A 15985-nucleotide genomic window follows, 5' to 3' on the forward strand; every position below is an offset into this window, starting at 1 on the left:
ATGGATTTACTTGTGAATTTGATCGTAGAGAATTTTCCATGGTTGTCATTTGAATTATTGATCAGCTAAGCACATACTCTCCCCGTCATAATATGATCTCTTATACATTAAGAACACCATTTATAATATATTACTGCACTCGTACAAATGGATAATGGTAGGAATATTATATTTATATACATCTAGAAATTTTCAATTGAATTTTACCTTATACGATTTATTGTAAATTATTCTTGCAAGAAATATACATCCGATGTCAAATCATAAATTATTATCGTCATTTTTACGATGGAAACTAATCCACATATTTTAGGAGTGCATAAAACACACACAAACGCATACACGTATATAATATATATATATATATATATATCGCATGATACAATGACGTTTGTATTGCTTGGATATATTTATGTGTGACACACAATATAATTCAACGGATGTTACAAGTAACATACAATATTTTGTATTTATAAATTATTTTCAATAAAAAAAATTAAAAAGGTTTATAATATAATGCTTACATATTATTATGATGGCTGAAAGACCTTTGATTTCAACTGTCATATTATATTTATATAGTTTTTTTTTTAAGTATTCAACTAATAGGTATTAATTTCCACTGCGATGGTATTATTGATAATTTTTAATTTTAATTTTACTCATATCCATTGAATTTCTGTTGATGGAAATTATATTATACACTAAATTATTATTAATTTATTTTTAATTTTAAAATTTCAATAAAATATTCCGAAATATTTTAGAGAGATATTTTTACAATAATTGCCTAACTTATTATTTATTTATCGTTTTGTTATTTAAAAACAAATAACTAGGTAATAAATATAATTAAAATAAATTAGCTACCTTTTATGACTTTAAAATTTCACTGTAAGTTCAAATTCTTATGCTTAAATCGCATTAAAGTAAAGCTTAATAGACAATTTAAGAGAGTAAAAATTCAGAATTTAAAGAACCGATGGTAATTTTTAAACGAAACATTGCACATGCCTCTCCACTTAAACTTTAGAAAATAATACTTTTACATAGATTAGAGCTTTTTAAGTTCATTGAATATAATCGCATACCGTAAAATATCTTTTTTATATAAATTAAAATGATAAATTTATTTTAGTTAGTTTTTTCGCAGAGCACGTCTTTTTTGTTTGTATACTCTCGTACGTGAATAAATTATTATTTATTCACAATTATTTTATGCAAACATCACATGAAAACGACTTTTCTTTCCCACGTGGATTATTTTGTGTCTCGTTTTAATAATTATATAATGCTATTAAATATTTACATTTCCTTATAATATATATTACCACTTTATAACATTGGAATATAGGTGCATCTACTTATAATATATACTAAAGTAGATAAAACAAGTTTAAATTTATACTGCTATTAATTTAGGCCGTCATTATTAATTAATTTCAATATTTAATTTTAATATAATACATCGTGTGCTAACTGAAAAAAAACAATAGATAGTGTTCACAATGAAATAACGGAATATGGTAACTACAACAGTGAGTTTTTTTTTTATATTTATTAACAATTATTCAATAAAAAAATGTATAACTATTATTACTGCATAGATATTTAATGTACTTTAAAATGGTGGATAAGATAAAAGGTAATGCAAAATAATCAACATCATAATATATTACAAACATGGAAGAATGTCTATATAAAAAAAAAAAAAATTATATAACTATTTTAAAGTCAAACTCTTGTGCACTATTACAGGTTTTGTGGCTACAATGGCCCTAACCTATGCAACGTCGCGCATATCTGACCGTTATTACATTGTATACGTCAACGTTATAATATTATTATGTTTAGATCGGATTTACCCAAAACATAATTCTATTTGAGATGGTGCTGTGAGTTTTCGCACTTGAAAGGACTAATGTATTTCTTTTTTAATTTTCTAATGGTTTTCTAGGAAAACCTTTGAAAACTGTAAAAAATATTCATAGAGCTCTAGTTTTATCAAAATTAATTTTTCCAAATCTTTATTATCTAATTAAAAAAACAGTTAATACAATTTTATTTTAATGTTTTATTTCTACAATACTAAAATAACAACATTACCAAAAACAAAACTGTTAATTTATTAAACACTATCAAAAACAATAAGAATATTCAGAATACAACTATGTTAATCAGGTAAAAGTATTTCAAAACATCGCACTCCGTAAAATAATAAATACTCCACCCTTTGTTTCTAACTTAACCTTTCAAAATGACCTTGGCATTAAATCGATTAAGGATAAGGATAAGGCTACAGTATTTTACAGATGGATTTTTTTAGACTCATAAATAACTTTCATATTTTTTTACTCTCTGAAAATCCTCGTCAAAGACTCGTAAGAAAGTCATGTCATGATCTTTTTATTTAATTTTCTTAAACCTTTAAATTCCAACCTAACCTAATAGAAGGAATTTTATTCGTTTAACCTCTAAGGATCCACTTATATGTTTTTTGTTATCTTATTCCATATTATAATTATACATACATTTGTATGGCTTGTATATAATATATATTAAAAATAATAATAATAATAATAATATTAAAATAACATTGAAAAATACAATTATGGTCCATAATAACTTAAATTAAAAAATATATTACTATTTTTATTATTATATATTTTGCATAATTCACCTATATTTGTTTTTTTTTTCATTATTATTATAATTTATTTTATTTCAATCGTACAATTCGATAGCGATTTATTACTTTTATTCGTTTAAAAAATGATACCAGAAAAAAAATTATTTTTACACTGATTTATGACTTTTGGTCACCAATATTAAAAAATGAAATATCCACTCCAAATAATTGTGTAGGAGAAACGTTCCATATATTACTTGCAAATTCGAACCTAAACCAGGCAACGATTTGTCACAACCACTGAGAAAATAAACACATATTCAACACATATAGATCCAAGCGGGTTGTAGATTTTTTAGAGGACACCCCCCCCCCCAATTTTGATACGATATAAGTTTCTAAGTATATATATACACATTGATCGGCGTACAACAACATTGTCAGCCGATGGCATTGGTTTTGTTTTCTCTTCATACACATTTTTTTTATATATATACTATATAATACGAGTATACATTGTACATTGTAAGATTTTTCTTCTAAATCAAACCGTGGACGTTCGAAATATAATTGTATGTTGCAGATATACATACATATATATATTCTATTCTCGTTGACTAATAAAATAACTAAGGGTCAACAAACATATCGAACTCGATTTATATGCTTCATGTGTACGTAAAACGAGTATAGGGCACTACTGTAGGAAGGTTGTATGCTGTTCTCAATCAATAACAACCTGATCCTTGAAACAAGATAAGTCTTTATTATAAGATATTGTATGTATTTCTCACAAATTTCACAGGTACAACTTGTAATATTCAACACTAAATCATGATCAATTTATATTATTATTATAATAACATTATTGGAAATACATATAAACAAAGTATATATAATATATATATACATAACATTAATTGGAAAAATATCAGTAAATGATAATTACATAAATATTGCATAAAAACAATTAATAAAAATGGCTCATCAGAAAATAGAATAAAAGTAAAATTGTTCAAATAATTAGGTGCCTTCTATAGTTTGTTTTTAAACCAGGCGAAAAACAAAAGTTTTCGTCACATATTCACATGGCTCTTACATTTTTCACAAAAGGTTAATTAAAGCGTACAGTACATAATTTGTTTTTTTATTTATGTAGTTATAAAATTAACTTTTTGATATAACACTGAAAAGGGTCATTAGTATCCATTACACCTAGAAGTTTCAGCTGTCAAATCTGCGTTGAAATGCGATATTATTTCGAAACAAATAAATAATTAACAAACAAATATTTTCAATCACTATTTTTTTTCATACATCATATTTTTAGTGATCTCTTATTAGACCTTTATATCCAATATCTATATTTTACTATTTTATTATTATTTTTTTTAAACATGAGTGTGTATCTATTTTACTTGACTTTCTCCAAAAGTTTAATTACTCATCGAATATCAACATGTAAAAATATACACTTAATGTATTAAATTATAGTATCATTAAGGATACTTTTTGTGTTAACATTTATAATCAGACGCATTTATATTTTACTTCTATGATAGTTTTTAATTGACCAAAATTAATTATTGTTTTTCAAAATAATATTTTTTAAATTTATTTTATTTATAATAACAACTAAAATCTTAAGCAATATAATTATTAATTATACAAAGCTATTTAACATTCGCAAAGTTTGATCATCATAAACAAACATAGGTGAGGCCAACAATTAGTAATATACAAAAACAATCGTGTCTTATTGTGTAAAGTGCACTGCACTCCTTAGATAAGCTGGTCTCATTTCGATTTTGTGGAACATTTATATAGACAAGGAGTCTAAAATATATAGACAAAACTACATAATATGTCAAAAACCATGTCAGAGCATAAAATACATCATATACGAGTACACAAACGATGTGATGGTACTTGTGGCAGAGAAAAGTTATAGGTATTCGACAGACAAGCTAAATAAGTAGACCAAAGCCGAGGACTGAAGTTCTATTCACAATTGACCTTTCAAACTTCTCCTGCAGATTTCTCCAAACAAGTTATTTTTGAGTTAAAAAATAGATTAATTTTATACAGGTAAAATTTCTCGGAATGTCAGATTCTCAGATGTCTGTATTCGTATTTAATATTCAAATGCAATGTATTTTTGTAAAAGAATATCTAATAATTTAATATTATACTTATATGATAATTATAATATTTTACTTAATACATTTTACATATTATGAAAGAAATACTTGATGTATATGCGCTATACTCGTATCACATAGCAGCAAGTGACTAACACGAAATTATGATATTATCCTACAATATTACAATAATAAATTGGATACAACTCAATAAAATATTTTCAATACATTATAATATACGAATAATTTAACTATCGATTTTTATCTATTTTATTCAGGATACGAAATGTCTAGGATAATCTGTCAGAACCGAGACACGGGCGTTGAAGTGGATTCTGATCTGTGTCCTGGCGAAAGGCCAAACGGCAGCGATTTATCTGTGGAGTGTAACAGCCAACCATGTCCTCCAAAGTAAGTGAACATCAGTACTCTTATATATAATAATAAAACAATACATAGCGATTAAAATATATGTATATATGTGTGTATTATACACATGCATCATTTTATACTACGAGTATATATAATATATACATACATGCGTGACGACGGGGAGATGTGACTGTTTTATTCAGACGCCTCCGACACGTTTCGTGCATTAAATATGCAGCCTCCGGAAAAGCCGTGTTGCTTGGTGTGTGGATTTTCATCGCGATTTTCTCGCGGTCGGGGTTATAGGTGGAGAATGACTAAAGGGAAAAGAGCACGAGCTTAGAACATGTTGAAAGATTAAACGGTGTGTAGTGTCGCAAAAATGCTTTATCGCTAAGCTGAGCATAATAACCGCACCATATGGGATCCATGTGGGATTTTCGTAATTTTTTTATTTTTTTTTACCGACAGCCGTCATGGCATGACTTAAGCAGCTTTCTCAATCTCCTTGTACATGTCTGAACAGAATCAACAACGTGTGTATGACACTTTTTTGTAGTTCAGTTTTAATATAGGTATTTGTGGGCGCGGTGTGCCACGTACTGGTGCAACCAAACGACAAAAGACGTTTGAAAAAAAAGAGCGACAAGAATCAAAATAATTATCTAGAAAAACTGATTGATAGTTAGTTTGATTTATGTTTACTTTGGACCACAAATAATTTTTATATATAATATATCTTAGAATTGATTGAACCATGAAAGCTCAAGTTGCATATAAAATAAGAATAGCTATTATTACAGTGAGACATTGACTGATAAACATAGACATAATATAATAAAATATTTAATACTATAATATTGATTAAAATTTAAAATTCAAAACCACAATATTATTAATACTCCTTAAATATTTGTAAATAAAACAAAATATGTTTAGTTTTAATTTTTTCTACATAACATTTTTTTTTTTTTTGGCTTTTGCTTTTTTTTATGCTTTTGTTTTTCGAGTGGGTTTCGCATTAAAAATTACCATTCACACTATGTCTAGTTGTGAAGTATTTAAAACAAAAATAAGTAGACACATATTAAAAATAAGTTTCCATATAATATCAGTCAATAATTCCTTTTTTTATTATCGTGACCTTTACCAAGAGAGCAAGTACAATGAATATAAATATTAAATTTAATTAGGTACCAATATCACACATTTTAGTGCTGTTCAATTTAAAGGTAAAGTGCTATTCAACAAAGATAATAATGGTTGGTATTATTTCAAACCACATATACTAGACTATTTGTTAAGTACAATTAACCATATTCTGTTTTTCACAATTAATTTAAAACGCAAATTGTAAATAAGAAGAAATTTTAAGAAATCATCAAAGTAAAAAAAAAAAACAGCAAAACTTGAAACAGTATTGGGTACGTTGAAAAATAATTTTTCTTCCGAAGTAGAATAGAGAATCAATAAAATTTTTAAGGAATTATTTAAAGTTATAATGATTATGTATATATAAACTCAATCATTTATATATTTTTTCGTCTTCATTTGAATAATAAACATTTATTTTAATTTTCAATGGTTATAATATATATATATTATTACATTTATTTAATGGAATTACTTACAATATATTTATAATAAGTACATTAACACATAAAAAGTAAAATGAAATATTAAGGTTTGTAATTTTCTTTATAATGAGATAATAAGTAATAAATATTTGATATATATATACATGTATAAGGAGTATAATATTCTAAAAAATGCTGTCAGGTATTCCAGAAATATAGCATCATTATTATTTATTACTATATATAATAATAATATTGTTATATTTACATCGTCATACGTTTATCTAAAATTTTCTAAAATTAATTACCCAGAACATACCTAACCACAATATTATACATGATCACTGATCAACGACAACTACTGGTGTTTAAATCTTAAAAATATATATTTAATCAAACAAATGTGTATAATATAAAAAATAAATGTATTTGTATCTCAAATATAAAAACAAATATTAAATAAAATAACAATGGTATCTGCTTCAGTGCAGCAGTGCTAAACAAACAGTTCGTGCATTCAATCGTATGACATAAAATCTTATTCATACTGTTTTGGGATGATTTTTTTTATTTTAAACAAATGTTTCATATTCTTTGAATAAAAATCACACGACTCCTAATTACAACTTATTGTGTATAAAGTAAACTATATTTATAAAACATAACAATATAATTTACTATACTTGCTTTTTATTATTTATTTAAAGTCAAATATTCTAATAAACCACGCCAACTTTATTTATGTACAAATCATACGACTTGAAGTTTAACTAACAACCACTATCTATAAGTGTTTTAATATCACAGTCTATTTTTAAAAAAATGTTTGAAATCTTGAACATAAATTTTAGTATTTAGCAATTATAAAATTAGTATCAACGTATAATAAATCGATTGCTCCTGAGTTATTTATGATATAGAAATTAATAATTAAATAGAAGAATTTTTTCGAAGTAATTTTATAAATTTTCAAAATGAACTGAACCAATAAATCGTTTGAAAGTATACAAAATATTTTTAGAGAACAATTTTAATCTCTTTTTGTTACTTTAATGCCCGTTCACAATATAACGATTTTTTGTTGTGTCTAGCTTTTATAACACGAAAGTCTAGTATTATAATATTGTTCTCGAATTAATAACTACTATAGAAGCTATTATATAAAGTATCGTTAGGTTATGGTAAATTGAATCTCAGTAAGTTTAAGTAAATGCAATTTCCTAACCAATTCTCTTTGTACTCTGTTTAAATCTAATCGAAATATTCTAGAAGCTAAATATTACAGTTGACTTGATATTAGTATTATTTAGATCAATTTCCCTCTACAGTAATAACCAATAAGAATATTCTTATCAGAAATAATAAACATTATACAATTTCAATAAAATAGAATTAGTTTATTAGTTATAATTCGTACAAACTACTAACTAAAAATATAAAAAAAAAAAAATTATATTAAATAAATAATTTTAAAATTGAGTTCATATAGTTTGAATTTTAAAACGATTAAGGGTGTTATGAATATTATAACCATTTGCACAGTTGATTTAATAATGTTTCGTTTAATCACTTCATTATGTTATTTATAGTTCATAATCTTAACATTTCATTTTATTCTAATTAAACATTTAAATAAATCAAAAAAATAGTTGAAATAATGAACACGAAAATAGTTCAAATAAAATGTATGTTTGTATATAATATTATGCAAACTGGTAAGAAAAAAATCAAATGCCTACATTAATCTAATTTATAGTAATTTATGAGTTACTGTTTAACTACTGTAGTCAAACTTTTTAAGTGGTAGGTGGTCCTAGAAGGGTAGGTGGTATCTATGATGTATTATTCTATTCATTTTGAGCTAGAAATTTTAAGTTAATTTTAATTCAAAGCTATTGATATTCAGTTATATTTAAATTGTCTGATAGGTGGGTGTGATTATGAAATGTCATATCACACCTTCTTCAGTTGTTCGGTCCAATTGGATTTAAGTAGTGTATTATAAATAATAGAACTTAAAATATCAATAATGTTTATTATTGTTTTTTATAATTTAATAATATTTCATAGTCAGTAAAATTATTTATATGATTAAAAATAAAATCACTTCAAAAATATATTAAGTAAATAATATAAATATAATGTATTATGTATAAAATGATTTAATATTTATGTTACAGCGTTATCAATTATAATATATACAAAATATATAAAATTACCTAATATTTATGGAATTAACATAACAATTTAGATATTTAGGTTATACAAGAAGTTTGGTCCGTTACGTTATAACGTCTAATTTTTGTTTAGTTCCATTATCAGTTATGTTCAATATACATTTTTGTTGAATATAAATTCTATGTCTATGTCTTAAGAAAACTAAATGAATAAAAATAACAAATTTATTGTAAATTTAGTTTATTACATCAGCACGTGGATCATTGTCTAGTTTTAAGGTAAATCAATGCTTTAAGATATTATGATTTTCGTTATATTCTCTATTTTGAGAATAATGACTAAATATATTTTTTTTCAACTCGTTCCTGATTATCAGTAAAATTTTGAGGACTGGTAGTTTGACATGACATAACCACCGTTTATCTGAATAATAATTTTTGGTTTCTTTTTAAATATGTTTTATAATTTTTTGAAACTTATAAATATTAGAATAAAGAGTTATTAGGACTTTTTCCTGTTTCAAACGAAAAACTTCTACAACATTTTTAGTTTTTTTTTTTTTTTTACTTAAAACTAGTTTATATACATTACACATTTATAGAGAGAATTTAGGAGGTACCTACAGATTATCTCTTTCCATGGGTTAGTTTTTCACAAATATATGTTGATTCAATATAAGTACCAAAGTCAACAACACTTTCATCCAATTTATCCATTAAATTATAGGCTATTTCTTATTAGTCATTTTAGATTTATTCTCGGGTCAAGTTTGACGTCATATTTAATTGAGTGGTTATTAAGTTAAAATGTTATTTTAAAAGATATATTTATTAATAAGTTACAATAATATAATAATAATTTAACATTTTTAAGACTCAAATTTTTGGAATAATCATTATCTGTACCTACGGCTACCTTAGAATTGGATCGAATTCTGTTAGTCATTTACGTACGCTATTTTTACAGTAAAAAGATGAAAATATGATTTTTTTTTTTCAAACTTTTATTTTAATATCATAACAATTTATAATAATAAAATGTATATTGGATGTAAAAATGAGTTAACAATTTAAAATAACTATACGAGTAGGTTAAGTTAGATAGGTACTTCGATAATTGAAGGATTGAAAATAATATATATATATATATATATATATTTTTTTTTTGAGTGTATAATAATTTATATTTTCTTATTCGACAAAAACTTTTTTCCTACTATCCTATATTCCATTTCTTATATCATATCCAGCCGTATTTTTCGTTCTTAACGTTACATACTTCATTATGGTTGTAACGACGTCGATAAATTATTACTTTTATATACGTATCTCAATATAACCATTAGACGTTTTATAAGCTTCCTTTTAGTAGACGGTTTAAGTAGTACACGTATAGGAGGTACCATTATTATTCGATAAAATATAAATGGTTTTTAAACGAATATATACGACTGATTCATTAATTATATATTTATGATCTTGGTAAAAAAACAATGGATTAGATAAATCAAAATTTGAAATACCTAGTAAAACTAATAACATGGACTTCGTAGACAACGTTTATGAATTTTTACTAGATTTTTATTAAGACGAAAAACCTATTTAAAAATGTAATAACACTATTTCAACTTTAAATGGATTTAATAAATACGATTTTACTCCTCAATTTCATTTAATAAAAGATATATAATAGTTATAGATTTTTTTTTTAATACTAGCTTTGACAGCACGGTCATTAGCTTTACACAATATTACATTTTACATGCTTTAAAATATAAATTAATTAATATCAAATGAAGAATTATGATAGTACTTAACTCTTATACTGTTTATGTTAAATATATTTTTAAATTTCTTTATTTTTGAGGAATAATATTATGATATCTTTTAATTGGCAATCAAGTCCGATTATTTCATAGATATTTATTGGTATTTTGTGATCTTTATTTTTTTAATTTTTTATTGGATTTACTTTAAATCATTAAGTGTTTTACCATCAAGGCTACTCTTCATAAGGTACATTCTGTCGGTGGTTAATTTCACATGATATACCCATGTGCAAGATGGTTGGGGCAAATCCATAGTTGACTCATTTATATACTTTACTTATATTATTCATAGTCTATTTTTAAGTTATTATAGATTGTTACCAAAAATTTATATTTTATATTATTTCACGTAATTTTGTTTTTTTGGTTCGACCAGTGGTTAGGTCAGATATTATTATTGAATATTCATTAGTTCAAAAAAATACAATAAACACAGTGAAAACGTTTTTAAATCTATTCTTTATAAATTCATAATTACATTTTACTCTAAACAATGATTGTATACAGTGTGTATACATATATAATCATTATGTTATTATATAAATATATAAGCACAGGTACATTGTATGATTCACACAGCATGTTCACTCCAATTTTTCATTTAACAATGAATTTATTAAAATTTTGAATTTTTTCATGCTTAAAACTTAAATAAACTCTCAGGTTATATTTTTAAATGTTTGTAGTTTGTTATACTACTTAAAGAGTATTATGTGGTGGTACAAATTTCTATTTTTTCAAATAAGAATTCTTTCCCTTTTTATTTTTAATTATTTGATTAATTTTTTTATGTAAATTTACATAATTAAAAATATGAAAAAATATTGTTTTCATTTAGACGAAGAATATAAGTCCTTAAAATAATTTTGCAAAAATACATATAATATTTCCACTAAAATGTATTATACTACTTGGACCATTTATACAAATAATAAATGTTGATTAGTAGTATTAAATACTACAATATTTAACTTAACTTAGCCACTATGTCTTTCAAACAGATAAATCCTAAATCCTAATAATTCTTAATAAACAAAGTTAAATAACTTAAAAATAGCTCGTTTGATTTTAATATATCAAAATTTTCAAAAAAGTCATTCATTTAATAATTTGCACTTTTAAAAAAGGAGGGGTTCTCATTTAAAAAATATAAATTTGTATCTCTACAGTATACTCCTTATGTAGTACAATAATCTCAAGTATTTTAAAATATGGTCTTTAAATAGGTATATATATTATAGGTATTATATTTTGAATAACTGAAGTATTGAAGAAGTAAAAAGTAAGCATGCTATGTAAAACACTCTGTATGTACAATATACATACAAATTAAAAAGTACAATAAAATGCAAATAATTGAATATTCCATTAATTATTGTGAACTAACGAAGAAAAAGAAATACAAATTAATTAAAAATATTAATTATATGTATATCTGAATAGTGGTTGTCAAAAACATGCGATTTTAGATTATAATTATTGGTTTGAAAATAAACTACTAACATCTCAAGATAAATAATTATTAAGTTTTTCTTTACAATTTTAAGAAAAACTTATTGTACTATTGTATTTATTAAAATAAAGGTCAGTTATTCATTATTGAAACAACGGAAATGGTAGATTTGACTATAAAAAAAATATATTCATATTAATTATTCATTTTCTGAAGAAATACACATATAACATAATATTATTATTTATTTTATATTATTTATATGTTTAAACGATTATACTTAGAACTCCAACTAATCATATTAAATTATAGTGATATAATATTTTTAAAGAATAATGTTGATTATTCTTTAACATATTAAAGGTAAAATATACGTCTAAATATTTTCTTCGTAATGCTAATTTTTTGGCTCAAAGAAAAAATAGAATAAGGAGTCTCACCAAGTTTATAATCAAGTCTTTGTATAAAATTATTTTGAATTTTATCAATTTACTTGTTAAATAGATTGATGCGGATTCAATAATACTGAATCATTTGTTTCATATTTCGTTGGTCATATAAAAAGTAAAAAAATATTTTTCAGCATAACGGATAACTTAACCCAAAATTTGGAATGCATTATGACAATTTGTTAATTTAATATGTATCAAGAAGAAGTTACCTTGAAGAAATAATACTTAAACACCCAATAGACTATACTGTTTTCAGAAATATATTATTTATGATTGTTTTTTTACATCAAGTAAATCTAATTTTGAAACATTTATTTATATTCAGTGAGTTAGGCTAATCTCGGTACACCGACTAAACTTTTCTAAGTATAATTGTAATAGAGATAATTATTCAGGTGCATTTATAAGCGAGTATAACTTGAGATCGTCAGCAAAAAAATTAACAGGCATTGACAGTACTTAATATCGTTAAAAACAATACGAACAATACAATATAAATACTTCAACGTTAAGAGCGCGAATACCGAGAAATCCAGGTTTAACCAGTAAAATCTAGAGTATACTGAGTACTACTGGTAAATGTCAAGATTTCGGGCTTTTACTGATTGATCTTGGTAAATTACAGATATAATAGTAGGTAAAGAAATAGTAAGTCTTAAAACGAACAATTTATTTAGATATAAAAGTCCAAAGTATAGTAAAAAAGAAAAATTCAAATCAAATAAGATAAAATGGAAATTTGCTTAACAAATTTAATTTTAGCTTAGATATTTTATAAATAAATATTGAGACGAATTAAGTGTTCATTTATTCTTAATAAAATATATTTTACATTATTTCGACGCTATGTGGCCAAGCACACATACGTAAATAATATTATACATATAACAATAATTCTTCATTTTAATTTTAAATTATGATCAAATTTTATTTTTAATAACTTTCATACTAAAAACACATATTATTTTTAAGCCAGACTAAATTCACTACAGTTTAAAAAGAAATCAATCATTAGTGTTATTATTTCATTAATATATTACTGATCATATCGAAACTTACCAAAAAAATATTATGAAATTCTTATTATTTTAGTTTATTTACGATATTAATTAATTACTAGTATATGTAAATACTAATTTCGCTAGAACACGTTTAATTATGCATTTTTTTTTTTAACTTCTTAAATATCCATTTCTTACTTTAAAAATAATAGACACTGTATCCTAATATTTACACCATTTTTAAAAGCCGTAAGTATAATAATCGTTCGTGGTTAGACTGAACTAATTTTTATTCCTCAGAACTTATCAAGATCAGTCGGTAAAATCTCAAAGTCTATAAATTTTAGCTTTTAATGAGGTTTTTAACCTAGGTTTTTCCAGAATTCGCATTTTACCGTTAAATATACGCTACAATAATGTATTTAATATATTACCAATCTTGTCTAGTCTAGTTACCGTTCAGCAATGTCCGTTTTAAAGTTTTTCGTCTTACACAGCAGACACAGACGATTTCTACGAAAAACGAGTTGTTTTGGTAATCGAAAGACAAAATCAAATTCAATGATCACATCCCGACGGCTACTATACAGGCATCGTATATCACACGAGTTAATATTGTATTTGTAGATTTCGTTTATAAAATGTGCAAAAGTACCATAGACGTTTTCTTCGCCGAGATTACATCTCGGATCGGTGCAATACTATACCAGAAAATTATAGCCCGTTACTCGATAGTTATATGTCGTCGAAACGGTCGTTTTTCCGTCTGGTCAGTATTATAAAAAAGTGTCACCGTACCCAACACCAATCGATTTTGTTATTTGGGATCATTATCAACGTAACGTTTATTTGTAAAAAGTCATGTTACATACGTATAATTAATAACATAAATAATAGCATGATAATGAAATAATGAGCAGGAATCTAATGAACTTTTTTCCAGTTGATAAATCTCTCACTTTACTCGTATATCATTATTATGATATATATCATTTCACTTTAACATATTATAAAAAAATATTATCAACAAACATGTTTTACTACTTATTGGTAACTTCGAAAATTCCTAATTTCGGTTCCAATTCAGGTATACCTAAATGCATTCTAACATACATTAGTTCTAACTGTTCTAAAAATACGTATATTGAATTTTGTTTACACATCATTACATATGAAATTACAATTACAATTATAACAATATTTTAATGCTCCATGATTTTTGAAAATTTAAAAGTACATTTTCTTATAACATTGATAATAACCGATACATTAATGTACCTTAAGTATACATTGATAGTAAAATTAGTAAAAGGCATATTATATATGTAGGTACCTATATATCTAAAAAAAATTATTTTGTATGTAAATCAACCTATTATGAAAATAAGTTAATTTGTTTGAGTCATATATTTTTGTTTATTTATTTATTTATTATTTTTTTTTTTTTTTGTATACCTATAACAATTATTAACATAATCAATCTACATACCACTCGCAGTACATCTGTTATCGTACTTTAAATAAACTAAAAACATTGTTCGCATCGAATATTATTGTTAGACCTTAGATTGTTATTATTGTTATATGAATACACTATATTAACCATCAATAAATACGTAAGACACAATGGGAATATAATTTAATTTTGATGGCCACTAAAAACAGTATTTACTAACTAAATTATACATTGGGATATGAAAAATAAATAAGATCATATTAGATATAATAATCTAAACACTTGGTGAAAATTTAAAATATCTGTGGTTTGTCGTTTTTGAATTTCAATAATATAATAAAATCGATTTTTTCGTAAAGTAGTTTTTTTGTAAAAATTCATGTTTTTCCTTTTTTTTCGTTTTTCACTATTACTAAGAAAATTATAGGAATTTTTTTTTACTTTTGACATTTCAAAGTACCAACTAGATTTACTTTTCTACCAGAAAACATGCTGAAGTTTAAAATCGAAGAATTCTTTCTTCTATAAAAAGTGTTTTCAGAATGAAAAAAAAACATAAATCATTATAAAATCAATTCATTCTCTCTGATCAGAAATTAAAAAATGAAGACCAATACATCTACATAAATTAAATTATTAGAATATAAAATAAAGTGAAAAATTTAATTTAGTTTTCTTTTTTTTTTAATTTGAGAAATGTTATTTTTAATAAATATTACATAATTTAATTATTTTTAGTACGTGCATAATTCAATCATTCCTATGATATTCATGAACGGTTTCAGTCTTACTAAAATCTCTATTAAAATAGAATCAGAATATTTATTTAGATTTAATAACCACTGAACATTGTATTTTTACCATATAGAGTCTGCAATAATATGTTAGGTCAAGTAAC

The 15985-nt window shown here is 24.1% G+C and overlaps 1 protein-coding gene across 5 annotated transcripts in view; it reads left to right on the plus strand.

Annotated features, from left to right (window-relative positions):
- Positions 1-15985, plus strand: part of LOC114127316 (ADAMTS-like protein 1) — a 170817-nt gene that overhangs the window by 97310 nt on the left and 57522 nt on the right. For all 5 annotated transcript variants that reach the window (XM_050201988.1, XM_050201985.1, XM_050201986.1 and 2 more), the window contains exon 7: positions 5049-5181. In XM_050201988.1, coding sequence (XP_050057945.1) covers positions 5049-5181 — 133 coding nt within the window. The remainder of the gene's footprint in view (positions 1-5048; positions 5182-15985) is intronic.

The sequence above is a fragment of the Aphis gossypii genome, chromosome 2 (genome assembly GCF_020184175.1).
Source record: "Aphis gossypii isolate Hap1 chromosome 2, ASM2018417v2, whole genome shotgun sequence".
NCBI lineage: Eukaryota > Metazoa > Arthropoda > Insecta > Hemiptera > Aphididae > Aphis > Aphis gossypii.